Source organism: Siphateles boraxobius, unplaced genomic scaffold (assembly GCF_051911475.1).
Source record: "Siphateles boraxobius isolate OS27281-9 unplaced genomic scaffold, OSU_SipBor_1 9, whole genome shotgun sequence".
NCBI lineage: Eukaryota > Metazoa > Chordata > Actinopteri > Cypriniformes > Leuciscidae > Siphateles > Siphateles boraxobius.
In genome coordinates, this window is record NW_027509219.1 from 22,894,358 (window position 1) to 22,921,587 (window position 27,230).

At 42.7% G+C, this 27,230-nt stretch overlaps 1 protein-coding gene across 2 annotated transcripts in view; it reads left to right on the forward strand.

Annotated features, from left to right (window-relative positions):
- Positions 1-27,230, forward strand: part of nol4la (nucleolar protein 4-like a) — a 70,573-nt gene that overhangs the window by 2,779 nt on the left and 40,564 nt on the right. The window contains exon 2 of one of the 2 annotated variants that reach the window (XM_077224453.1): positions 16,543-16,698. In XM_077224453.1, the coding sequence (XP_077080568.1) occupies positions 16,543-16,698 (156 nt within the window). The remainder of the gene's footprint in view (positions 1-16,542; positions 16,699-27,230) is intronic. The other variant, XM_077224454.1, reaches the window with a different exon arrangement.

Below are 27,230 nucleotides of genomic sequence, written 5' to 3' on the forward strand. Positions count from 1 at the left end.
TAGGAACAATGGTGACAAGACTGTTTTAAATGAGTATTTTAGTGACTGTTCATACCTGTTTCACTACTCACATAAAAGCCTAGATGTCTGACTGTGCATATAAAAACTCAACAAGGATCGGTAATCATGCAGATAGGAGGCACCATGTGAGCCTTTCGATCACTTTGTAAGAAAAATAAAAATATAATAATCATTTAACTTTTTTTTTTAAATAACCAAAGCTAAATTAGCGCCGATTAATCCTCGTTAGCAGATAATTGCTATGCAACCATTTGACAGCTCCTAACAGGCAGCTCCCAGCATGCTTTTAATTTATAAGACTGTGTTAAGAAGAAATGAGGCAGAACTCTGAACATAGTAATGTCTCCCGCCACAGTTAACCCTTCACACAGATGTGTGGGTTTAACTACCCAAAGGACGTCCAGTGAGCCTGTGGCAATTACAGATACTCTATCCATAAATTGCTCGTGTAATGGAATGAATGTGCAAGTCACATGTGAAATTGAAGTTCATGATTACACATATGAATTACTTGTTGAGAAATACGCCCCTCCCCCCAGGATACACGCATATTTCTCCACCCACCACTTTCTCTCTCTTACTCTGAGGACATGTGGCTGATCGGAGGTCTGTATACACTGGCTTTCACTATTATTATTTAACATCTCCCCAATACTGTGTTTGTTTTACCCTTCATCAGTCATTCTGTCTCTTTGTGGAGCCTCTGTGCATCATAATACAGCCTCATATACAATACACCTCACATATGATCTGTCAGTCACACAGATGACCAGTTCTGTCATATGGAGGAGGTTATCTGTATATATAGGCTACACACACACACACACACACACACACACACACACGCGCGCACACACATACTATACATATATATATATATATTTATATATATATATACTATATATATGGCCATAGTAAGTGTAAGTTATTTTTTTTTAATGAAATTACATTCATTCGATTTGTTCAAACGGCTGATTCATTCAGGAATAAAGTAAATATCTGTGTTGGACTTGAGGCGGCGCTGCGCAGACCAATTGGTGTATGACATCAAAGTACCACGAGAGGGATCGCTCTCGCAATATGATAAATATGATGAACACATCTAATGGCTCTCTTTATAAATGGGCCATTAAATCATTAAATTTACCCGATTGCTCAAAACGCAGATTCATTCAGAAACTAAACACTGCAGTGTGTTGCTCTGAGATGCACAGTAGTTCTGCTGCTTTTATATGTAATATTTTTGTTAAAAAAATTGAGCAAGGACAGACAATTGTGTTAAATATATCACAATATTAACTTATTATTTATTTAATATTGAATGGATAAGTCAACATAATATTTGCCGTCATGCTATTTGGGATAAAAACGGCACTTGTGTCATATTGCGCTCGCTACTTTAATGACATTACTATATCATAACATATAGGCCTATATGCGTTACGAACTGCTCCGAGACACGAAGGTTGAGGATCCAAATGCAGTTTTATTGAAAGGGTAATCCAGAATCGTAGTCGAAAACAGACAAAGGTCATAAACACCGGGTAATCAGTAAACAATAACAGGGTCATAAGGGCACAGGCAAAAACAGAGGAAACCAAGAAAACCGGACAGAAGATCAAAAACCAGGAGAATGCTTGGAATTGCAGTGTAACACTAAACAAGACTTTGCAGGGAATGACAGAAAGAACCAGGCTTATATAGGGTGAGTAAACAAGATGATGAGACACAGGTGAATGTGATCATGGCTGATTAGTCTTGGTAAAGGATTATGGGGAATGGAGTCTGTGGATGTGTGGTGATTGTCGATTGTTGGAGTGCCCTCTGATTGTAATTCTGGGCAATCACACTGGTGATCGTTACAATATGAGTCAAAAAGCGGCATTTTTGCCCTGATATCTTGAATTTTAGGGGGATTCTAACTACATCACACAGTGAGTTGTTGCCCTGCATCATGTTCATCTCCAATTGACTAAATGAAGATGAACTACGTAGGCAGGGCAGGGCGGGTGCATTAAAAGTGTTAAATTATTTGAATGCATTACTTTTATGTATAAATTATGAAACATGGCTCCTTGTAATATAAAGGGCAATGAATTTAAGCAACTTAGGTCACTTCATTTCATACCAACCCTGCCATTCTCTTGACCAATAAGCATGCCACAATGTGTCCAAGAACAAGGAAGCGCAACCATCAACACACGTACACACTGAGCATGTTCACATCAGTGTTATTATCTCATTAAGGACTGGGACAGTAGGGGATGCTTCCCAACCTGCTCTATGTACACAAATTATACAACAAACAAAGAAAGAAGTACAAACAAAACAGAGCAGAATAATAAGAGGAACAGAGGCAATGGGGACCTTTTTACAGTAATAAGATACAGAGAAAGTTGCTCAATATCTCTGTGCTTCCATTTAGCACTATACATATACATTACTATACATTAAGCTAATTGTTTTCATCATGTAAAAGTTTGGTTTTTAAATACAGCAGGTTGAAAAGAGGATATTTTCGACCAAAACTGACATGTGCGTTGAGTTTAGTTTGTGTACACATTTACATGGTCAATTCCTAGTTGAACTTTTATTTCCTGCTTCTATTTTTGTGTCAAGAGACAGTGGACGGGATACTACACTGTTGCTTGTCAGTCACACTCTCTCAGTCTTTTCTCTTTATCATCAGCAATAAACACAAAATTGACTTCCCCCAGAGTTTTGAAGCAGCACCCCCCATGTGAGCAGTGTCTTCCCTTTTACCTCCCCCTGGGTGGCAGGGCTGCAGGGTGCCATGTTGTGGGTTGGACCCCCAGTGCAGTGTGGGATGCAGAAGAATGGCGGAGGGCCTCTCTGATGCAGCTATTCCATGGGTGTGCCAAGTGTGTGGGGGCGAGAAGGAGGGGACCTGATAGAGCAGGGGATGTTTATCCTGTGTGGTTTTAGGAGAGATACACTATTACTGCGGTCAAGGAGAGACAGAAAGAGAAGCGAAAAAGCCACCAATAGCATATAAGTCGAGCGGCCCGTGCAATTTTGTCAGCGCACATATCATTCATAAAGCTATTAAATATGTATCTGTTGTGTCACAGGCCTACTGTAGACTTTGTTTCATGAGAGTGGTGCTCCAATCAGCTGCAGGGCATCACAAGCTCGCTCTGCTCTCTGTCTGTCAAACTCTTTCTCTATGTTGCTTTAATATTCTCTCTCTCCCTCTCTCTTGATGTCTCTCTGCTCTGTCTCTTTGTTGCTCTCTTTCTAGTGAGGGGGAGTAACTTCATTTATCACCTGTTATGTCCTGTGGCTAACATTGGGAGCAAAAACACACTCACATGCAGTAAAACACTCAATATCATGTTTAGTTGCAACCACAGATTCACAGGTGCTCAGAATTAAAGATATTTCTGCTTGCTCAGTCAGGTTACTCATTCAGGTTTTTGCTTTTGTGACAGTAAATGTACTTATAATGTCCCAAAACATTTATGTTTCAAGTAAATGCTGTTCTTTTGAACTTTGTATTCATCAAAGAATCCTGTAAAAAATATATCACTGTTTCCACAAAAATATTATACTGTTTTCAACAGCACTGAAGGATGTGACACTGATGACTGGAGCAATGGCTGCTGCAGATTCGGCTTTGCCATCTGCCATATTACCATGTTTACTGTATTTTTGATTAAATAAATGCAGCCTTTGTGAACACAAGAGACTTCTTTTAAAAAAAAGTATCTTACAAATCCCAAACTTTTCAACAGTAGGCTATATGCTTATACATCACCCAGTAGTCAAATACATATGTTTTTAGGCATCAGAAGTTTTCTCTTCTTTTATAAAAATAAAATACAAAATTTTCTGAAACTAACTTATTAGTTTTAAATTGCAATAATCATCAGCGATTTTTGAGGATATACATATATCATGTAACAATTTTATAAAATATAATAATATGAAACATTACACTTTACAATAAGGTCTCATTTGTTAACATCATTTAATGTATTAACTAACATGAACTAACAATGAGCAATACATTTGTTACAGTTTTATTAATCTGTATGCTAATGTTAATGTTAGTTAATAAAAATACAGTCATTTATTATGTGTTCATGTTAGTTCACAGTGCATTAACTAATGTTAAAAGATACAACTGTTGATTTTAATAATGTATTAGTAATGTTGAAATTAATATTAACTAAGATTAATAGATGCTGTAGAAGTATTGTTCATTCTTAGATCATGTTAACTAATGAAACCTTACTGAAAGTGCTACCAGTAAATACTATCATTTTATTCAAGCTATAAATTAGACACTTTTTACAACAGCTGCATAATGTACAAAACATTACTGATTTATTTGATGCCTTCTGTTCATTCTTGTCATTTTGATAAAGCCTCATGTAGTCACCAACAACTTACATCAACCATTTCAAAACTCTCTTACACTAGCCCTGGTTCATCCATAAGCTTTTATAGTAAAATCTCCTTTAAAACACATCTCACAGTCTACTGCATTTGCACCAAATGCTGACAATAACAGATATACTACAGCCTACTGCAAGACTTCACACTGCTCTATACCACTCGCACTCTCGTTTTTCTCCCTTCATCTGTCTCTGTTGATTTTCAGAAACTGATGAAGAGTCCAGTGAGAGGGAGACTTTTTAAAGATTTTTCTTATTAAGGGGGCAAAGGAGAAGAAAGGATGCTGCAAGATTTTAAGTGAGGGAAATGATTGCTTTCTGTTGCTATGCCAACGGAAACAGAAATATCCTCATTGCCATGTATGTGTGTGTGACAGAGTGAAGGTTTAGCCAGTGTTCTGCAGTATGGGCCTATGGCAAGACAACCATGAGTATATTCTGACTCTCTGAGCTGGGGGAAATCTCCTGGTCAAGCGTTCGAGACTCACTCAATCCATCATATCTACTGAGGGATAGAGATGCTTCAAAAGCATACAGGTGTTTCAGAAAACCTTAGGTGTCTTACATCATATCTGTTGAGAAGCATGGCTGTCAGGATGAGTGAATTTTAAGTATAAAATTGAATGAAAAATTTTCATATTTTGCATGGCCAAGTGAAACTAAATATTTATGATTTTTGTTTGTTTCTTGCACCCAGAGTTGCTGAGTAATACGATGAATAATTAATAAAAAAATGTATTATAAAAAAAGCAAGACGGTAGATAGGCTACATTAGACTTGGTTGAAAATAGCAATCTCTTTTTGATGAACCGACATTGATTCTTAAATCTTAAAAGAATCGATTTTTTTTGGTTTATGCTGTTTTCAGTTGATGCGTGAACAACTTTTTTGTTTTGTGCTTTGTCAGTTTTAATATGAAACAAAGTCGTAGCTTTCAAATGATGTACATTTTATTATGAAATGTAGACATAAATATGTTGTAGCGTCTAAGTTCAAGCAAAGTGGCAGCACTGAGCACAAGTGAACCAATCATCCTTTCCTCTTAACTTAGTTACTGTATAGCACAAAAATAAACATGAATGTACATCAAAAGGTATGTTGAAAAAAATGGACAATGAAGATGAAAATTTAGGAAAATTGCTTAATCAGTGTTTTCACTGCGGAAAGAAGTAAATAAAACAGCTTGAAAAAAATATGTTATGTATCAATATTTCTATCATGACAACACTGAAGATTTTTATCATGGTAATTGATATGACAATGTTAATGTATTTGATCTTGGAGGAATATATCTGTTAAGCTCCTGCTGCTGATATTGATTATTGCTAATGTTGTAGGCTTTTGCTGCTGTTGCTGCTACAGATCAAGTACAGGAACTTGCTACTGCCAATATATACACTGATATGCTGCATTTGAGCATGTAAGACATACTGCTTCAGTACAAATAGCATGTATAAAATTTACCGCAGATACAACTGGAGCAGGTGAAGGTTGGTTTTCAGAAGAACTCTGAAAGCATGCTGCAAACTGGTATTGTAAATACTATCCAACTAATTAAATGTTGAGCAGCAAGCTCATTGGCTGCAGATGCAACATGAACCAATCAGCTTGTGTCGTAAATATCATCAGGTAGCATTAAGGACCTGTCAGCCTGCGCCATCTAGAGATTCATGACAGAGCTAGGTATATTTACCTCAGAAAAGCCATTTAATGACCATAGCGCAATAGTTAGCATTTTGATAAATATATGCACTATATTACATATTTAGTATATTTTTATGTAACCTGTTTAATATTTAATATACGTTTTAATAAATTCGTCATGAAAACAAGTTCCTTGAGAAAAATTAACATACCGTACCTGATAAATCGAGATTATAATTGAATTGCAAGCTTGTGAATCAAAAACAAATCAAATCTTGACACTTTTGTTGATGCCCAGCCCTAATACTTAACAGAATATTTTGTAAAAATAAACGGGCACAAGCTGTAAATATTCTTTAAAGCTTTTCTCTAATAATTATTTAAATAAGAGACAGTGAGGGGAAGAAAAGCTTCAGAACTAACACCTTCTCCAATGTAACTTTGCTGTCAGCTGTTTTCATCAGCGTATGTGTTTTTGCGTGTTTTTTAGCGTCTACCCTCTCTTGCTCAGAACTCCAGGTCAGCAGAAGGCTAATCTGTGCAGAGAAACACTCTCAAGAGACGCTCTTGTCCGGCCTGCAGGGATCAGGAGACACTGTCCTCTGTCCTGAAGGAGTTGCTTCTCTTGGCGACTGATCTCAAAAATACACACATGTCCACCCAAATGACTGCTGACAACAGTATCCAAACTCAAATGCTTGAAGAAGAGAAGGACTTAAACTGTAGCAAACCACTTTTCGATTCCATTATTAGCATAACTCTGAGGAAGAAAATCAGGCAAAAATCTCATTATGATAAGTGATTAATTAGCGAGCGTATCTGCCGAGAGCCTTGGAGAAAAAGGGATCTAAACAGACCTTCCCTCAGCTCCCCTCCCCGCCCCTCCAAACCCAGAGACACTCTGTATCTCAACAGTGGCCTTTTATCTACCAGTCATTTGCATGAATGCTAACAGTTTTGCATGATGCATTTGCAATAGCAGGTTACGACATGAAAAGCCCACAGAGTGCACTGTGCTGTCCACAAGCAACAATGTCTACCGACACAAAGGCTCTCTCTATCTTACATTCTTCATTAACACTGAAAAGTCCTTAAATCAGTTCTTCTTCTGAAAGTTTAATATGAAAAAAACTCAGTAACTCAAAGAAAGAGACTTTTATTAAACTTAAAAGTCACCAAAAATGCGTTTTTTAATCAAAAATAGCCTACAGTAAAAACACGTAATAATTTTAAATATAATTACAATTTAAAATAGCTGTATTTTATTGTAATATATTTTAAAATGTATTTTTTTTCTGTAATGCTGAATTTTCATCAGCCATCACTCCAGCCTTCAGTGTCACATGATCCTTCAGAAATCATTCTAATATGCTGGTTTGGTGCTCAAGAAACATTTCTTATTATAATCATCAATGTTGGAAAACAGTTGTGCTGCTTAATATTTTTGTAGAAACCATGATAGTTTTTGTTCATGTTTCTTGGATAAATAATAAGTTAAAAAGAAAGAAAAAAGTACTGTTCCTAAAGTTTTGAACAGTTATTCAAGTTAAAAGTTGCTTAGTGGAGGCCACCTTATAGAAACCAATGATTGATTTAACTGAAAGTTTGCATTGTTAGGCAATGATATCAGAGGACATTTTTTTTTTTTTACCATTTTACCATCTAGATTCATTAAGAACTGTTCTGATTTTGCTACAGCACACACAAACACACAAACACACACACACACACACACACACACACACACACACACACACACACACACACACACACACACACACACACACACACACACACACACACACACACTTCATTGACCCACTTCAGTCTGTCTCTTAGAAGTGAGAAGCCTCCTACTTGAAATGGATGTTTGATTCAGAAGTAGGTGATCTGATCTAGTATCCTCTCTCCTCTCCTCTTACAATTTCCCATCTTTTATGCTATTGTCTTTGAGGTTTTGGGATTCACAAAAGTAGAATCTGTCCATTTGTCTGAACCCTTGGTCCTGAATCAGTAGGAATGTAGGAGGAATGTATAAATGCGAAAAGCAAAGTTATTTACATTTATGGTGCATGCATAGTCAGTGTGTGTGTGTTTGTTTTAGTGTGTACCGCATGTGCATGTGTGTGTGGTGAGAGAGGGTCGCGGATGGTGCTGCTCTGGTGTTCCTCCCCTCGGCTCCTTCTCTCTGTTGCCATGGAGAGACCGTTCTCCTCTCCCATAGGAGAAGAAATTAACACCATTTTTAACTGGCTCCAGGGCCTCCCCCCTACCAGAGAGAGAGCTCCTACAAACACACACTTGCACACCTACACAGATAACCACACACAGACACAGTCCAGGTACACGCTGCCTCCCTGAGCAGATTTGGGAGCATGTGTGCATGTGTGTGTGATCGAATAAAAGCTTTCCCCATCTCTATTCTGGGAGGATGCAGCTTTGGGACAAAAGAGTGTCTCACTCCATCTCCCCCTCCTCATATTCACCCTCCCTACCCTCTGTGCCACTCTCTCTCTCTCTCTCTCTCTCTCTCTCTCTCTCTCTCCTTTGTAATTAACTGCTGCAGTCTCTCATTAGCGTTGTGATCCTGTCCGGTTGTCTCACTGTCTGCACCCCTCTCCCCACCACGCAATAACACCATGACACCAGGGTCACGTGACCCAGCAGACACCTCAGAGCATGAACAGAACACGTTTATACCCACATGCAAACAAGTGTTTTATTTGCTGTGGTTTAGCCTTATGTAGGGCCATAACCACTCAGAGTTTGAGGTTTTCTGATTAGTGGTTGATTAAAATGGGTTTTTTCAATGATTGATTCTTGAAATTCTATAAAATCTTTTTTAGATTTACTTTTGACATTATTTTAGATTTACTTTATGGCTATAGTATGGAGAGCAGTCAGGAAGCAAAGTGAGAGAGAGAGGGGGAACGAGATTGGAAAAGACCACAAGTCAGTACTCAATACATACTGGCCCAAAAAAGCTAAAACTGAAAATATTTTTGTGCAACCACACAAACTTTTATACCTAAATAAACTTGGATCTTTAGTCAATGAATTTCCATTTGCTAACTCTTTTCACTTTGTACAGTGACTTTTTTGAGTTTGAGTAATTTCACAGTTTTGAGTAATGTGACTTAAAAAAAAATTCTGCTTGACTACCACACATAAGGAACTGCACATCAGACACACAAGGGAGCACGATAGAGACCAAAGCTTTGTAGTGACAGACTAATGCAGATGACAGTTAATGATCAGTTGTGTGTGGGTAATGTGGGTGCAGGGAGTCAGATGGAACCAAGGGAAGAGCCCGTTCAAGGAGCTGAAAGCGTCCGTCACACCCTGTCAGATTCAGAGAGACAAGGGGAGAAAGAAACGAGTAGCTGAATGAAGGTTAGGATTGAGGAAAGAGTGAAAAGTGTAATATGGATTTAATAGAAGAGCATCGTGAATGTACAGTGGCTGGAAGGTGGAGAGAATGGGGGGGGGGGGGGGTCTGAGGATCGAAAAAAGGGGATGAGAGGAGAGGAACAGAGCGATTACACATCATCTTTCCTTGACCTTCGTGCACGAAGATTCACATGCCGCACCCCTGCCCTGTAACCTCCTCTAAATCTCCCACCTCCCGCTGAGAAAACCGGTCTCTACGATTTTAGGTCCATACCTTTTACTAGCCTCACAGCGTGGAGTTGGGACTTTAAGAGGAGACCTGTTATCAGATTTGCAGCAAGCTGATCTGAATCACCTACATTGTTCAAACAGTTCCTCTCTCACACGTGTGCACACACACACACCACACACATATCCGGCTCTTCCACTGTAATACAAATATTTCCCCCATTTTCCCTCAAGCAGCATATCATTGTAATGTGCAATGGCAGCTTTAACAAACAAAGCAATTCATAAATATACTGCTGGATATTAAGTGTCTATGTGTCTGAAAGCAGACAACACTCAATTCACTCACACTGTAAAATAATTAGTGATGTTCACTAAGGCTAGCAGCACTATAACTATTGCTCATATGGGTGGGTTAGAATTAAACTTCAGACAGATGTCGTCCTGCACCATTTGTGCTATAGCGATGAATGATATCTCAAATTGTGCGGCTTGCGCAGAAGAGGTGTGATATTACTTTTTAAACCAATCTAACTTACATTTTAAAGAAGTATAATAACATATATTAAAAATTATTATATTAGTAAAATATCTATATTTTCTTTAGAAAATATACAAGTAAAAAATATTCTTGACCTCAAAAGAGACTGATATTTTATCATCTGATACATCTGTGTTTGTTCATTTACAATGCTGTAGTTTATTATTGCTTAAGTTTATCTGAACATTGATAAAGCTAATGTGTGAGGCAGCAGTGAGGAAAGACTATAATTTGGTGACACCATACAGTAGTTACTGTCACACTTGCTACTCAAGCTATATGGTTCAAGCAGGGCTCAACATAAAAAAAAATCCCCACTGGCCCCCAGGGCCAGTAGATCAGAGTTTTACTGGCCCCTTCTATATTTTTACTGGCCCTGAAAGAAATAGAAGGAAAAGCACTTTTCCATTAAACTGTATTTATTGTATACATTAGGATTAATTTTTCTTGTCCCCTCACAATGACAAACTAATTATTGATACATGAGTGATGAGTAACGTTATATAGGCCTATTTTCACTTCAAAATGGTGAAATTAGACGAAAGCATATTAGTTTGCCTGATTATTTTTGTCATTCATTTAACATTTATGACCTAAAAAAGCTGTCAAAAAAAAATTGAAGAACAAAAAATGTGGAAATTGAAGGATATCGAAACAAATATAGGAAATGTAATGTAGGCTATGCAATAGGCTATATTATGTGCAAAAAGGTGGTTAAAATCACATTACATTCTAAAATTGTAACATTACAATCTAAAAACTTTGTTTTTAAAATGAGGAAAGGCTAAACTAAAAATGAAAATAAAAACAAAAGCAAACACTAATTATTTTAGCCTGAATTTGATTACCCCATTATAATGGTCACTTTCATAAAAATATACTTGTAGGTTTAAAATTCCACATATGGCACATTTATTGTCTCCAACAACAAGTATTTTAGCAACATCTACAGTATATTTTAGTCAGAATTATTACGCTACTATTCTATCGTGCTCGTCTGTTTGGCGCGCATGCGCGCGGCGGCGCTCATTAACGGAAGCTTGAATTTTAGCGGAGATTCACTTGCAGAAGCTCGTCCTCTCCTGACAGTGAAATGGACAAAAGTGTTTGACTTTCTAACATTTACAGATGGAGAATATACCAGTGAAATGTAAGTTAAGCACTGAGGAAAGCACCACGTCTCAAACGCATTAAACAGCGCAAGTATTTATCTGTCAGTCAGCAACAGTATCTGTCAGAGCATCTGCAGGGCAAGCTGCTTTAAACTTGTTAACTATATCTTACCAGTTATTTTGAAGCGCTTAATACTAGCTTGTGTCATGTTTAGGACAATTGTACTATGTTCTTTCACTGCAGGAGCTCACACTGTGTACTCCGCTAACGTTATATTTCAGATGTGCTCGTATCAAACTACTGTATCGATATAAACGGTATTGCCTCATTCCATATTGTTTAAAAAAAATCGATATATTGTACAAACTCGATATACTGCCCAGCCCTACTAGGAATGTCCTCTTTCTCGTATCAGCCTCATAGTTCTTTGACATTTGAACACGTTATAAATAACCTGAAGTAACATTGACACTCTTCGTGCTACTGTGTATGACGTTTGCTGTTTGTTTTGCTGATGGCCAGTCACTGGCCCGCGCGGGCCAGTGACTGGCCAATCAACTAGCCCGACATACTCTTTTACTGGCCCCGGGGCCATCGGGCCATTGCTTATGTCGAGCCCTGGGTTCAAGTACTGAGTCTTTTTTTCTTTTTCTTCAAAAAGGATCTTAGTTGTATGCGTATCTATCGTGTCCCGTTTATTGCTGAATCGGTCATGTTCGGTTACGTAGCTCTAGTCTATCAGGTCTTCTTCACCCTTTTAATATAAATATTTGCTAAGGCTCTTCTATCTCTGTCGGCCCATGCATACGTGTATGTGTGAGTGAGTGTGACCCAGCTGCCTCCTTTCTCTTGCCCCCTCCCTTCACTGCCCCTGTGTGTGTACGAATGTTCAGAGACTCTGTCTGTGTGTGTGCGACTGCCAGAGGGGGTGGGGGGTCGGGGTGGCCGCTTGCCGAATCAGCCCCTCCAGTCTCCTAGCAACAGAGCTGTTTGGAGCGGGACGGGTGAGAGAGGGAAAGAAAGAGAGAGAAAAGCAGAGAGAAAGAGAATAGGAGGGATAGAGAAGAGGAGAGGGAGATTGAAAAATATGCCACATCTGGAAAAAGCCAAGGCTTGCCGGGTCTCAAAAAAAAGAGAGAGACAGATAGAGTTGTAGAAGAGGAAATGCTGATTGCTGCTGCTGACAATTCACAGCGCTTCTTTAAAATGATGAGAGGATGATGAAACCGTGCACTTTCAGGCCCAGAAAGCAGCATCTCGCACACACAAGTTCAGCTCTACAGTGGTTTAATGATTAAACACACACGCTGTTGCTCCACGTTGGGAACAAACAGTCAGCTCAACCTGAGAATCTAAACACTGCGCTTTTGTGCTTTGAGGAAGAGTGAGTGAGGAGTGTGTTCACCTCATCAGGGTTAATAAAACATTCACTGTGTGAGTCATACTATCTGCAGTCGCAATTGGTTACTGTTTATCAAATTAGTAACAGTCCGCCACTTTCAAATTAGAAATGTTTACAACCAAGTGTTCTGTATTATTTTTTCTTTCTTTCTATTTTTAAGTGCTCTGGAATACTTGATTCTGATTGGTCAATCATTGCATTCTGCTTTAAATATTTTTGACCACTGAACTTCGTACTTCACCATTGTTGCAGTCAACTGATTGCCTAAGTTGTGTCATCATTTACTCACCATCACGTTGTGTCGTTTGACTTACAGTGCCGTTTTTTACAGTACAGCAATTTTTCAGTAAAAACGCGGTAGCGTGGTATGCTCTCTGTGTATCATTCAACACTTTGCACTCCAGGCCAGTAGGTGGCAGAAATACACCTTTTTATGCTGGTCATTGAAACAGTAGAAGAAGCAGGTGACTGTTTCTTTTCTTTTCTCATTTATTTTATTGAACAAATATCACAGGGTGAGGACAGGTTTATTACATAGCTAAATTACACACAAAAAACACTCAAGAAGATAGGATAAAATACTCTAATTAGAGGAAGGCAATTAACAGGTGACCATTTCTATATGAATTGGAGATTACATGGGGGTAAATAAATCTTTTTTTGGAGGAACTGTTCCTATTCCTAAACATAGTTAATAGTCAGCTATTGTCTGTCATTTAATTTTGCAGTCTTTTTTATTTTCTATTTTCTAAAATTTCTACTTAAATTACATTAGATTCAACTTTACGGTTATTGTGCTGAGTACAGTCAATGGAATACAATATTTCATATCTGTTTATTATTTTATTCGTTTATGTATTAAATAGAATAATGAACTGTTAGTCAGTCATTATTGCAAAAAAAAAAAAACACTTTGGGGTGATATCAGATCCCCTGTCTCGCATTGAGATTTGACCTTCTTATTTAATTTGCGATATGTTGTTATTATTGCACACAGAGTGATTCTATTCAGTGTACATTGAACTGTCCCATATTTGGATCTATATGGGTGCAGTATGGCGTCACTGTGTGTCAGGTTTGGACTAGGTTAGGCCTTCGGTAGAGCTGAGCAGATCTCCCTGATCCTGCTGGCCTACTTTAGTCACCCACAGACTGTGACGTGCCCTCAGATTGGAGAAATGGTGGGGGTCAGAGGAAATGTTTGTGTCTGAAAGTGCATGTGTGAAATGGAGCAATCGAGCTGAGATGGAGATGTTTATAGGACAGACAGAGTCAAACACACACAGTCCTCCCCCCATGGCTATAACCGAGGCATTCTTCTCTAAGGTATTGGAGGAGTCTGCATCTGGTCCTAGAGTCTGCATCCTGTGTCCTAGAGGGACCATTTATTGAATATTATCTGGTTGACAGAGAGCAAGTGGGTTTCTGCATAGGTGTGGCATAATCACCTCGTGACCGAGATCATGAAAACCAGGGTGGTGCATGTTTGACTGATCGTGGCATAATGAGACTTATAATTATGACAAGAGGAGGGAACGCATGCACAAGCCGGATGGCTGGAGAGGGCCGGATTAAAGCGAAGCCCGCTATGTGCGCTGGTTTTAGTTGCCATGGCAACCTTCATTACCTGGCACTTGGGAAAGGGGGAGCGAGAGAAAGAGGGTGAGAGGAAAGATGGAGCGGGACAGGAGAAAAATATTAGAGAGAGAGGGAGAAATAGACAGATGTCTTGGGGAAAATGTGATGGAGAAAGGAAAACAAGTGGAGAAAAGAGGAAGAAAAACATTAGCCCCTCTGGGATTCAAAGTAGAAATGTGCAGTTAAAGAATGAGAGAGAGAGAAAAAAATATATATGAAGAGGAAGGATAATGACTGCTACTTCCTTTTTTACACAACACCTGCTGATTGAAACAGGCAATACAAGTTTATTTCAGGTATAGAATCTGGAAGCAATATTGAAGTCTAGTAGAGATGTTTGTGATATTAGTGAAAAAAGAGTTGTGCTTTGAGCGTAATTTTCTCTGTTAAAATAATCCAGTTTAATACCAGTGACACAACAATTAAACGTTTCACCTATACAAAAGTTATAGTAAATAAGTCACAGTTACTTTGAAAAAAAGACATGCCAATCTGAAGTAAAGCTGAGAAAGAAGTAATGAGAGAAAAAGGTGTGAAAGCAATAATGAACAGGGGACGGTTGAGCCCGTGTGGGACTGGGAGAATAAGAAGGTTGTCTTAGTGATCAGAATTCCTGCAGGTGTCACATGACCCGCTGCCCTGCACACCTGCCCGAGAGCGCTGCCAGTTGCCATAGCGACAGGGTCAGCTTTATGGAAAACAGGGTTGAAGGTGGCGATGGTTAGAGCTGGGGCTGGTTGTGTGTGTGTCTGTGGTCAAGAAAGCAGTTATTTTCAAAATGCTGTAGAAAAGTGTTAAAAACCACACTTTATTTCTCGCACACAAATCTAACAGTGGAGATATTCAGTACGAAACCTCTTGAGCTGTGAAGGACTTAATATTAGATTCAGATCAATGTATGTCTGAATAATACACTACACAAAAGAGACCATCTTAGCCGTATATAGTTGCCATAACCCCAGGGCAATACTCATAAAGCCCTGTAGCACAGCACTCATCTGTGCAGAGCTGTTTAGTTGACTGAGGTCAGCATAAATGTTGGGAATGCAACTCAGAAACTCAAATAATGTATGAGCAGTAAAGATTTGTGCCCATAAAGATGCCAGTCTCTGGACTGGTGCATGCAGAGTTCATCTGGTTGCTGTGTCATTGCTGCTGTCAGAGGCCTTCACATGCTGTTTAGTGGCGGTGTTTGAGAGAAACATAAAAATGTTGAGCAAATGCAACTGTAGTGTTTTATTTATTTTTATACAGAGCTGATATTTGTCCAATCAGTGTTACTGACTCATGAATATGCAAATAAGAACATTAATCCAGTATTTGCAGATGTACAGTGGGAAATTTTGAAACCTGAATAATACCCAGTAATACCATGCAGTAATTGTGAAAAGCCCAGTGAAATATGAGGTACCATAGGCTACATTCATACTCCAAGCCTTAGTGCTAAATTCTGATTTATTGCTCAGATCCATTTTTTTGTTTGTGCTCTTCACATTATTTTATAAATGTGGTCAATATCAGATTCGAGTGAGAATCTAATTGAACTGACCCACATGCGTAAAAGTTTGATAACAAAGCCGCCATGCAGCAACTGAAGTCTGCCTTTACACGTTAATTTATAAGGTGATGTGCCACTGAAACCAGCAAATTCATGTGTCGCCAATAAGGAGGACAAAGATGAGGATGAGAAGAAAGAGAGCAAAGTTTTTTCTTGTATAGCTTTCCCTCAAAGTTTGCTTGTTTGTATAGAGCTGTCTCCTTAAGTTATGAGTTCTTAATGTCCCTCCAACTGCTTTCAAAGCTGTCTTACTTTTTAACCGAGTCACCAAAACTACTGATATGTAAAATCTTACAACAAATGTCGATCTAGAGTCATGTAAAAGTTGCATGAATTCCAATATGACTGTTCAGACTAAGGTTGCATTGCAAAACATCTGACCTGTATATGATTTTGGACCACAGGTGGAAGTGGCCCAAATCAGAATCGAACAGATCCGATTCCATTTAGTTTGTGCTGTTCACACTTTTATTTAAAGAAAAATCTGATTTGGGCCACATTTTCCTGCAGTCTGAACATAGCTGTAGTTTTTGAATGTTGACCTTTCTTCTGTTTTTTATAATCACCTTTTCTCTCTGTCTTTCAGCAGTGTTCAGATGGAGGCGCGGCCCAGGACAGCTCCTTGAAGCGGGTTGCTGTAGTGGAGGATTTTTTTGATATCATCTATGCCATGCACGTTGAGATAGGGGCGGATCCTGGTAGAGCACCCAAACACGCCGGACAGAAAAAGACCTATAAGGCGGTGAGACACAATCATTCAGTGCATAAAATATAGTCAAGACACACATAAGCAGCCCTTTCTCTTGCTATAAAAAAGTACATGCAACATAGGCTTCATGTGCAGCAATGTGCAAAACTGTCCTCGCTCTATTTATTTAAACGATCACAGAAGCAACTCTAAAATAGAACATCTGAATAACTATAATGAGTAGAGGCTGTTGCTGGGGCAACTGCAGCCATTTTAAAACACCTGTCGCACTGTTGAGCTATTATAGACTATCAATCAGCAAGAAGTCTAAACTTTAAATGAAACACTATGTTTTGTGGATTTATTTTATTTATTTTTTTAATGCCATAACAGCAAATGCAAACTAGTGACGTACTGGCCAGATTTCTATGACTCGCACCCACCCACGTTTGTGAAAAACAATCCAACGCGATTTAAAATCTTTTCAAACCTGAACCCGTCTGACCCACCGATATAAGTCAACATCACTACCTCTCAAGCTGTCAAACATGACAAGACCCAAGTGACAAGTATTGCATCATGGGACTTATATAAAGCTGCCTGGCTCGCCAAGCCCAGAGGAAATTTGTTTTGCTCAGAGTTTGCCCTTTTGTGACTCAGGACTTCAGTAGTTCTCAGTAGGACTGCGCGATTAATCTGATTAAAACCGCAATGGCTGAGATTTAAGGAAATATATGCGCTGCATGTTTCAGAGTGAAGCGAGGCGCTTCTTTTACATGCGAGCAGCTCATCATACAGTGTTTCCAATGTCTCAAAGTGGAATGCTGCTTAACACAAACTCATCTCTGCATGTCTTGAACATGAATCAACCAACTTCCCAAAACTTGTTATGAGAAGAGCATATAAACCTGCTTTTGTTAACAAAAGGATAAGCTTCCCTGAGTTTTTCCACCAAAATAAATGCTTGATTGTTTAACCTTTGAAAATTATGAAATTAGGACATTAGGTATAAAATATTAGAATTAGTCTTCTTACAGTAATACAGTAAAATAAAATAAAAATTATTCTATATTTTTTAAACACTCTTATATTTCTTATATGTTTTATTTTGTTTACAAATTTTGAAATATTTTGTTAAAAAAAATTATTTAGAAAAGTAAAAAAAAAAAAATATTATTCCAGTCATATTGATTTATGAATTGAACCTTTATTGCCCCGAGGGGAATTTGTTTTGGACTCAATGAAGCCACATTAGACATCAGCACAGGTAGGGATGTGCCGGTTTCAGAATTGGATGATGACGGTTATGACGACGAACGACGTTCGTTTGTTATTATAGGACAACTTAGTTTGAATAAAGGAGCAGACACTGATCTACTTGCTCTACGTTTATTTAAAATGAACAGCAAGACGACTAGAAGTGAATGTGCTTTCCATTAAATTAATCACACACAGTAAACAAATCCTTAACAAAAAAAAACTTTACAATGAACATGCTTTGTTTTAAATAAATCACACACAGTAAACAAAACCTTAACAAAAAAAAATTTGCAATGAACTGCAATTTAGACGCGCAAACTGGGTGCCGGTGCGGTGAGACGTACATGCTCAGGCAGATTCGGCTTGAAGTCGTTCATCCTCGGATGCGGCACCGCGCGCTGTTACAAAAAACAAAGCTGTGCACAAAGCAATGCGAAATGGGGTCTTGCCGGTCCTGCGCACCCAACGCATCATTTTTGCCGTGCGCACCTTCGCGCTCGTGCGAACCATAGACAGTAAAAGAAACGGACGTGTTGAGTATAAACGTCTCGGTTACGTATGTAACCCTCGTTCCCTGAGTAGGGAACGGAGACGTTACGTCGGATGACGACGAATGGGGTTTCGCTTAGAAAGCCTATCAACTTCGAGTATTACAAAACGAGCCAATGGCAAAGAAATGCCATGGGTCTGCGGAATTTGCATGACGTAACTCCGCCCCACCTCGTGGGTATAAAAGGAGGACGCCGGCAACAGGCAGATATGTTTCTTCGCTGAGGAGCCAAGACTGAGCTCAGGCGATCCCCGCGGTACAGCGGAAAGTGGCAGGCAGACGTAACGTAACTCCGTAACTCCGAGTTACGTCGGATGACGACGAATGGGGTTACCAGTCTAATCACGCCACCTTCTCAGCTGTCTTCCAGTGCCCTGCGTAAATCTGAGATCCCTGTCGTGAGACTGGCACGGACGAAGGACTCCTATTTAGCACAGGAATACCAAGGTACACTGGGGAGCATATCCCATAGCTTAGAGGAAATATGCAATTATTGCCAACCCAGAGGGGGGGACTTAGAGAATACACATGTGACCCGAAGGAGACATGGAGAACACTGGGCTGTCCAGCCGCAGGTGGAATATTTCAACCCCAGGGGTGGCAAGGTGGCTTGCCAAGGGAAAGACACATGCTCAAGAGGCTTACAGTGGAAATACACATGTGGGGGTCGCTCAGGGGAGGGACCATGCACACGGGAGGCACCTAGCCGACGCACAAGCAATAGACACTGGCGCCAACGTCAGGAGTACTGGAGGAACTCAGGGCTTTCGGGGAAGCTTACCTGAGGAGAATATCGCACGTATCCAGTCCGTGGAGTGGAATGGCGAGCAAGCGAAGACACCTGAGCGGGTCCAGTACTAGCCGGTTGAAGCGAGTACATGAGAGGACACTGGCTCCACTCGGAGATTGTAGAATCTGGCGAATGTGTTAGGTGTCGCCCAGCCTGCAGCTCTGCAGATGTCTGTTAGCGAGGCGCCATGCGCTAGAGCCCAAGAGGATGCCACACTCCGGGTGGAGTGGGCGGTCACACCAAGGGGGCACGGTCGACCTTGCTGCTGGTATGCCAAAGCAATGGCGTCCACTATCCAGTGAGACAACCTTTGCTTGGAGAGAGCCTTTCCCTTCAGCTTCCCACCATAACAGACAAAGAGCTGGTCTGAGGTCCTGAAACACTGCGTCCTGTCTACATAGGCGCGGAGGGCGCGTACTGGACAGAGCAGTGCCAAGGCTGGGTCTGCCTCCTCCGGGGGCAGCGCTTGCAGGTTCACCACCTGGTCCCGGAAGGGAGTGGTAGGAACCTTGGGCACATATCCAGGCCGAGGTCTCAGGATCACGTGAGAGTAAGCCGGCCCAAATTCCAGGCACGCTTCGTCAACGGAGAAAGCGTGCAGGTCCCCCACACTCTTGATGGAGACCAATGCAACCAGGAGCGCTGTCTTCATAGACAGGAACTTAAGCTCCACTGATTGCAACGGCTCAAAGGGAGCACTCCGCAGGGCAGTTAGAACCACTGAGAGGTCCCAAGAGGGAACGAGAGGAGGGCGAGGAGGATTCAGTCTCCTCGCTCCTCTCAGGAACCTGATGATCAGGTCGTGCCTACCAACAGACTTACCTTCGACCGGGTCATGGTGTGCGGCAATAGCGGCAACATAGACTTTCAGGGTGGAGGGAGACAGCCTTCGCTCCAGCCTATCTTGAAGGAAGGAAAGCACGACACTAATCGAACATCTCCGAGCACCAGTTGAGAAAGAGGTTCCACTTCAACGCATAGACGTGTCTCGTGGACTACGCTCTAGCGGAAGTGATGGTAGCCGCCACCGCTGGTGGTAGGGTACTCACACCTGCCTCGTCCCGTCCAGGAGCCACACGTGGAGGTTCCAAAGATCGGGACGAGGGTGCCATAGGGTGCCCCGTCCCTGAGAAAGGAGGTCCTTCCTCAGGGGAATCGGCCAAGGAGGTGCTGTCGCGAGGAGTACTAGTTCGGAGAACCAGGTCCGGGCGGGCCAGTATGGCGCGACCAGAATGACCTGCTCTTCGTCCTCCCTGACCTTGCGCAGGGTCTGCGCAAGAAGGCTCACTGGGGGAAACGCATATTTGCGGCCCCGCGGCCAGCTGTGCGCCAGAGCATCCGTGCCGAGCGTGCCCTCGGTCAGGGAATAATACAGGTCGCAATGGATCGAGTCGTGAGAGGCAAACAGATCTATCTGTGCGTCCCCGAACTGGTCCCAAATCAGCTGAACCGACTTGGGATGGAGTCGCCAATCTCCCGGGAGGGGCTGAAGCCGTGAGAGCTCGTCGGCTGCACAGTTCAGGGCTCCAGGGATATAAATGGCATGAAGCGACCTCAGATGCTTCTGACTCCATATGAGGAGGTGGCGGGCGAGTTGCGACACACGGCGAGAGCGTAGACCACCTTGATGGTTGATGTACGCTACAGTGGCGGTATTGTCTGAACGGACTAGTACGTGTTGGTTCTTGAGCACGGCCCGGAAGCGGCGCAAAGCAAGACGTACGGCCAGCAACTCGAGGCAATTGATGTGCCAGAGGCGGCAGGGTCCTGTCCAGGAGCCCGCGGCAGCACGTCCATTGCACATGGCACCCCAGCCCGTGGAGGAGGCATCTGTCGTTACAACGACGTGCCGTGAAGCTCGTTCCAGGGGCACTCCGGCCCGTAGAAAACTGAGGTCCGACCACGGGGTGAAGTTCTGACGGCAGGACGGAGTAACTGTTACTCGGAAGGTGCCGTGTTGCCATGCCCACCTCGGGACTCGGTTGCGAAGCCAACGCTGAAGCGGTCTCATATAAAGCAATCCGAGCGGCGTTGCCGCGGCTGCAGATGCCATATGCCCCAGGAGCCTCTGAAAGAGTTTCAGTGGAACCGTACTCTTGCCCTCGAACTGTCTCAGGCAAGTCAGCAGTGACTGCGCGCGCTCGCTCGTAAGCTGCGCGGACATGGCGACCGAGTCGATATCCATACCGAGAAAAGAGATCCTCTGCACGGGGCAAAGTTTGCTCTTTTCCCAGTTGACCCGAAGGCCCAGACGAGCTAGGTGCCGGAGCACTAGGTCCCTGTGTTCGCATACCTGGTCTCGAGAGTGAGCTAGGATCAGCCAGTCGTCGATGTAGTTCAGGATGCGACCCCGTGTTCCCGAAGGGGAACAAGGGCTGCCTAGACGATCTTCTTGAAGACGCGAGGAGACAGGGCTAGCCCGAAGGGGAGAACCGCGTACTGGTATGCCTGCCCCTCGAAGGCAAACCGAAGGAACGGTCTGTGTCGAGGGAGAATGGAGACATGAAAGTAGGCGTCCTTCAGGTCGATTGCTGCAAACCAATCCTGGGGCCGCACACATTCGAAAATGCGTTTGGCAGTGAGCATCTTGAACGGCAGCCTGTGAAGGGAACGGTTCAGCACACGCAGGTCCAGGATTGGCCGTAACCCACCGGTTTTCTTGGGGACAATGAAGTACGGGCTGTAGAAGCCGGTCCTCATCTCGGCCGGAGGGACGGTCTCGATCGCACCCTTCGCCAGCAGGGTGGCGATCTCTGCTCTCATGATAGGGGCGTTGCCACCGACCAAAGTGGAGCGGACTCCCCTGAAGCGGGGAGGAGACCGCGCGAACTGAATCGCGTAGCCGAGCCTGATGGTCCGAGCCACCCATCGGGACAGGAGGGGAAGCTCTAGCCAGGCTCCCAAGAACTGTACCAGCGGGGTCATACGGACCACAGACTTCCCACCGATGGTGCAGCAGGGCGGAATGACTGGCCCGGACGTGGACGGCATAGCGGCCCGGTGTGGGGGCACAGTCATTAACCGCGCCCTGACAGAGGAGACCAGGGAAGGAAGAACGTTCCACGGGGGTCTGCTCTGCCAGGGGGCTGGCGACAGAGGCGGAAGAGAGCGGCACGGTCCGGGGACGGCGCGCACTGTCAACCGGCTCTGGAACAGAGGGGGACGAGGGGTGCACGGCTCGGGGGCGGCGCACCGTGTCGTCCGAGAACTCTGTGTGCTCAGGGATGGAAATGTTACTTCTTTCTTTAACCACATTAGGGTGCTGCCCACCCGTGGGTGAGCAGCGGGGAGTGGAGAACAAAAGATTCTCCCCCGGCCCTCCACCGGGGGAAGGAGTGGTCCTGCTACCTTCTCCTGAGAAGTAATCTTCAACATCCCTGAGCAGCCCGTCTCAGGAGCGCCGCTTGGCCCGGCGTTTAGCGGGGGGCGGGGCTGGAGAGGGCTGGGGCGCCTTCTTACGGCTTCCTCCGCGACCGGGCCCGGGTGGAGGCTGCTGCTTGGGCCGGGCGGGAGGGGCGGGAGCCGCAGGAGGGCGCCCTCGGCGGCGAACAGACTGAGGGATCTGCCCGGTCGGCTGGGTGGAGGCAGCAGCGGGCCGTCGGGGCAGAATGTGCTTGATGGCCTCAGTCTGTTTCTGGGTGGTGGAGAACTGTTGGGCGAAGTCCTCCACCGCACCGCCAAATAGGCCGGCCTGGGACATGGGGGAGTCAAGCAGGCGAGAGCGCTCAGCATCCCGCATGTCAGCCAGGTTCAGCCATAAGTGTCTCTCCTGGACCACAGCTGTGGACATCACCAGACCCAGGGAGCGTGCGGTCACCTTCGTCGCCCGGAGGGCGAGGTCGGTGGCGGCGCGCAGCTCATCGAAGAGCCCTGGGTCCGTCCTACCCTCGAGCATGTCCCTTAGCATCTGGGCCTGATAGACCTGCAGAGTGGCCATGGCATGCAAAGAGGCAGCCGCCTGTCCCGCCGCTCTGTTGGACTTCGCCACTAGGGTAGACGAGAACCTACAGGCTTTGGATGGGTGCTTAGGCTCGCCGCGAGAAGAAGCACTCTGAGGACACAGCTGCATCGCAACAGAGCGCTCAACCGGGGGGAGCCCAGTGTACCCACGGGCGGCTGCCCCATCGAGGGGAGGAAAGGCGGATGAAATCAACGAGCGGTCGCGGGAAGACATGGGAGTCTTCCAGGACTTCGAGATTTCATCATGCACGTCCGGGAAGAAAGGTATTGGGGCAGGCTGAGGACGGGAAGCCGCAGCTGCACCCAAAAACCAATCGTCCAGCCGCCAATCGGGAAACCAATCGGGAAAGCATGGCCGTCATCTCTGGATCGGACTGAGCCACAGCCGTATTCACACACGAGGGTGGCAGCTGTGACGAGTCGTCACTTCCAGACGAATCAAACCCGCCTTGTGATGCTGCGATTGACATCGCATCTTCCTCTGGAGCGCCAAAGGACACCCGCGGGACCTCAAAGGACGGTCCCGCGAGGATCCCCTGAACGCTCGCGGGTTGCAACACTGGAGAAGGTGCTGCGGGGCACGGACGAATAGTCGGCGCTTTGTTCCACACAGTCACCCTCAGATCACCCTGGCCACCAGCCGAAGTAGAGCCTCTCGAGGAGGCGCTAGATCGGGGTGTGGATGAGGGGACTCTCACTCTTGCGAGATCATTGAGTCTCGATCTAAGTGTTGCGATGGTCATGTTCCCACAGAAAGAACATGACTCATCCACGAGCGCTGCTTAAGGAGTGAAGAATTACACTTGGCTCCGAAGCGAAAACATATCTGCCTGTTGCCGGCGTCCTCCTTTTATACCCACGAGGTGGGGCGGAGTTACGTCATGCAAATTCCGCAGACCCATGGCATTTCTTTGCCATTGGCTCGTTTTGTAATACTCGAAGTTGATAGGCTTTCTAAGCGAAACCCCATTCGTCGTCATCCGACGTAACTCGGAGTGACAACGAAAGGGAACAAGGCTTTACTCCATGTCAGCGCGAGCTCTGATCGGTAAAGGGGCAGAGATTTCTCCCGAATCATCTCCAGCAGTAGCAGAAGCACTACCACTAACTCCGCCTCCATTTCCCTCGTAAGCTGATATTAGTATTTAAACATTCTCCATGACAATAAACCACCCCAATATTCAACAGCATTGTGGACATAGAGGACACAAAAAACAAAAAACAACAACAACAACAACGCAGCAACAATGCAACAATGGAGGTACATGTAATCATCAGTCCAATAGCAAAAATGAATCAATAAATGATTAAAATAATAATCAATAGTACACATTTAAAAATTATCTATCTACGTGCCTGTGTCTGATCTGTTCAGTAACTGAATGCTCCTAGGCACAAATGATGTAATGGCCCGTTTAGTTTTTGTTTGGGGCATTCGAAATCTACGTCCAGAGGGTAGGGGGGAAAACTCTGAGCAAAGTGGTGGGATGGATCATTCACTATCCTCAGAGCCAAATTGAGGATGTACTGATCTGTAAGATTGGAGATGCTTTTGACATCGGATCCCGTAATTTTCCTTCTCAGTTTAGTCATCTTGTCTAGCATATTCCTGTTCTGGATAGCACTGGATGGCGAAAGTCACCACACTCTGAATAAAAGTTAAGTAAAACAATGTCAGAGTTGTTGTCTTTGCATTAAAACTATGGAGTTTCCTTAAAAAATAAAGCCGTTGCTGTGCTTTCGAGTATCTTGCTAGTGTATTGGCAGACCAGGTGAGTTTGTAATCAATAATAATGCCCAAATACTTGTACTCCTCCAGTTTCAATAACTGTCCCATGAATAGTAACAGGTTGCAGTGGAGGGGGCCTTTTCCTAAAATCGATCACCATTTCTTTTGTTTTTGAAATGTTTAAAATTAGTGAGTTTTGATTGCACCATTCGTGGAAATGGTCAACCTCAGTCCTATAATCCTGTTCATTATCTGTTAGAAAAACGACTAGGCAGCATCATCTGCAAACTTAATCAGGGAACAGTTTTTTATACAGTAATAATAACATTTTGGCCAAATTGTGCAGCCCTAAAAACAAGCATAGGAAGCTTTAAAAAAAAATGTTTTATCACATTTTAAATCACAATTATATTTTTTTATCAGAAAAATTGCAATTAGATTATTTCCCCAAATTTTGCAGCCCTATTTCTCAGTTTCATTTAAGTAAATTTAACCAAGCAAGACAATGTTTCTCCTAAAAACTACTTTGGAGAAATAAACACAAAATGAGACAACTGACACCTGAAAATTAATTGACAGGATAGCTCGTATAATTTGTTTTTGGGAAATATTAAAATCTCGTTTATTTTGAAATATCTGGGAAATCAGTGTCATTTTCTTGAAATCTTTTCTGAAACTCCGGGATACATGTGAGATTCTCCTTTTTCTAGTGTATCTCTCAATTTTCTCCCATATACTCTTTCTCTAACTGTCTGAGAGGTCTCGAAAACATACAGGCTAGCTGCTTATATGTATCTTTAATGTATCGTATCGTTGGCTACGCATCGAGATGCGTATTGCATCGGCCTCAGTTATGGAGATGCACATCCCTACTATTTATAATGTAGAGGGCGGGATGCTTTAGATTTTAGAGAATATTTGATTGGACAGAAAATCTGATGAGAAGCTGAAGTGCAGAGTGATGTCATTAAAATCATTGATCCATATTGGCGGAAGTGAGAGACTAAGTTTTGAATGCTTAGGCTACATCTTCTAAATGCAAATTTTGTCTTTGTTTTGGAGCACACTAGCTTATAGATAACAGGAAGACAAACATTCATACTAAAAGAAAAAAAACTTCATTTTGATTTCATAGGGACTTTAAGAGTGTCAGAAAGAGTTTCTGTATGATATTTAGTGGAGAAAATAAGTGACCACTTTTGCAACTCAAAACAACTCTGTCCAATTTCTTTTCTACTGCTGCTCTTAATAATGAGTGCTTTCTCAACCATCATTCTTATGTGTAAAGGGGCCTTGTGTGTGTGTGTGTGTGTGTGTGTGTGTGTGTGTGTGTGTGTGTGTGTGTGTGTGTGTGTGTGTGTGTGTGTGTGTGTGTGTGTGTGTGTGTGTGTGTGTGTGTACAGGTTTGGCTGACTAGTGAGGAAATTTTTACTGGTCCTCACCAGTTAAAAAGGCTTATTAAACATGTTTTTATAATCTACTGTTTTGCACATGTTTCTGTTATTCATTTAGGGGTATGGGTTGGGTTAGGTGATAGAAAATATAATTAACCTGATGTTGAATCAATTGCAATGTCCTCACTAATATAGTGAAACAAACGTGTGTGTGTGTGTGTGTGTGTGTGTGACTCACGTCTACTTTATCTGAGACACTGGTGAATGAAGTAGGAGGAACACATATGAATGAGTTAGTGACTGAATTTGAGCCAAATACTGTTTGTGGTAGGGATTTAATATCACATACCATTACTCATACGCAGCATAATTTTTCTATGTAGTGTGTAATAATTATAAGCAGACTATTATGTTTCTTAGCACATACTTTCAGCATGTTATTGAGTTATGTTGCTTATTATTTGATAATATGGGATGGAGAATAACACGAAATGCAACATAATGCAGCATCTGATCCAATTAAAGCCGAATACAGAAACAGGACTTAAAGGGTTAGTTCACCCAAAAATGAAAATTCTGTCAGTAATTACTCACCCTCATGTTGTTCCAACCCCGTAACACCTTCGTTCATCTTCGGAACACGAATTAAGATATTTTTGATTAAATCTATGAGCTGGATCACTCCTCCATAGGCTTCTAAGGGATTGAAACTTGTCGGGCCCGAAAAGTTATTAAAGACATCGTTAAAATAGTCCAAGTGACTACGGTGGCTCAAAGTTTATCAAGCGACGAGAATACTTTTTGTGCGCAAAAACAAACAAAAATAACGACTTTGTTTCAACTATTCATTTCCTTCTCTGTGGGCCTCTAGTCAGTTAACGTAGTGTGATAGAGTAGAGCTAC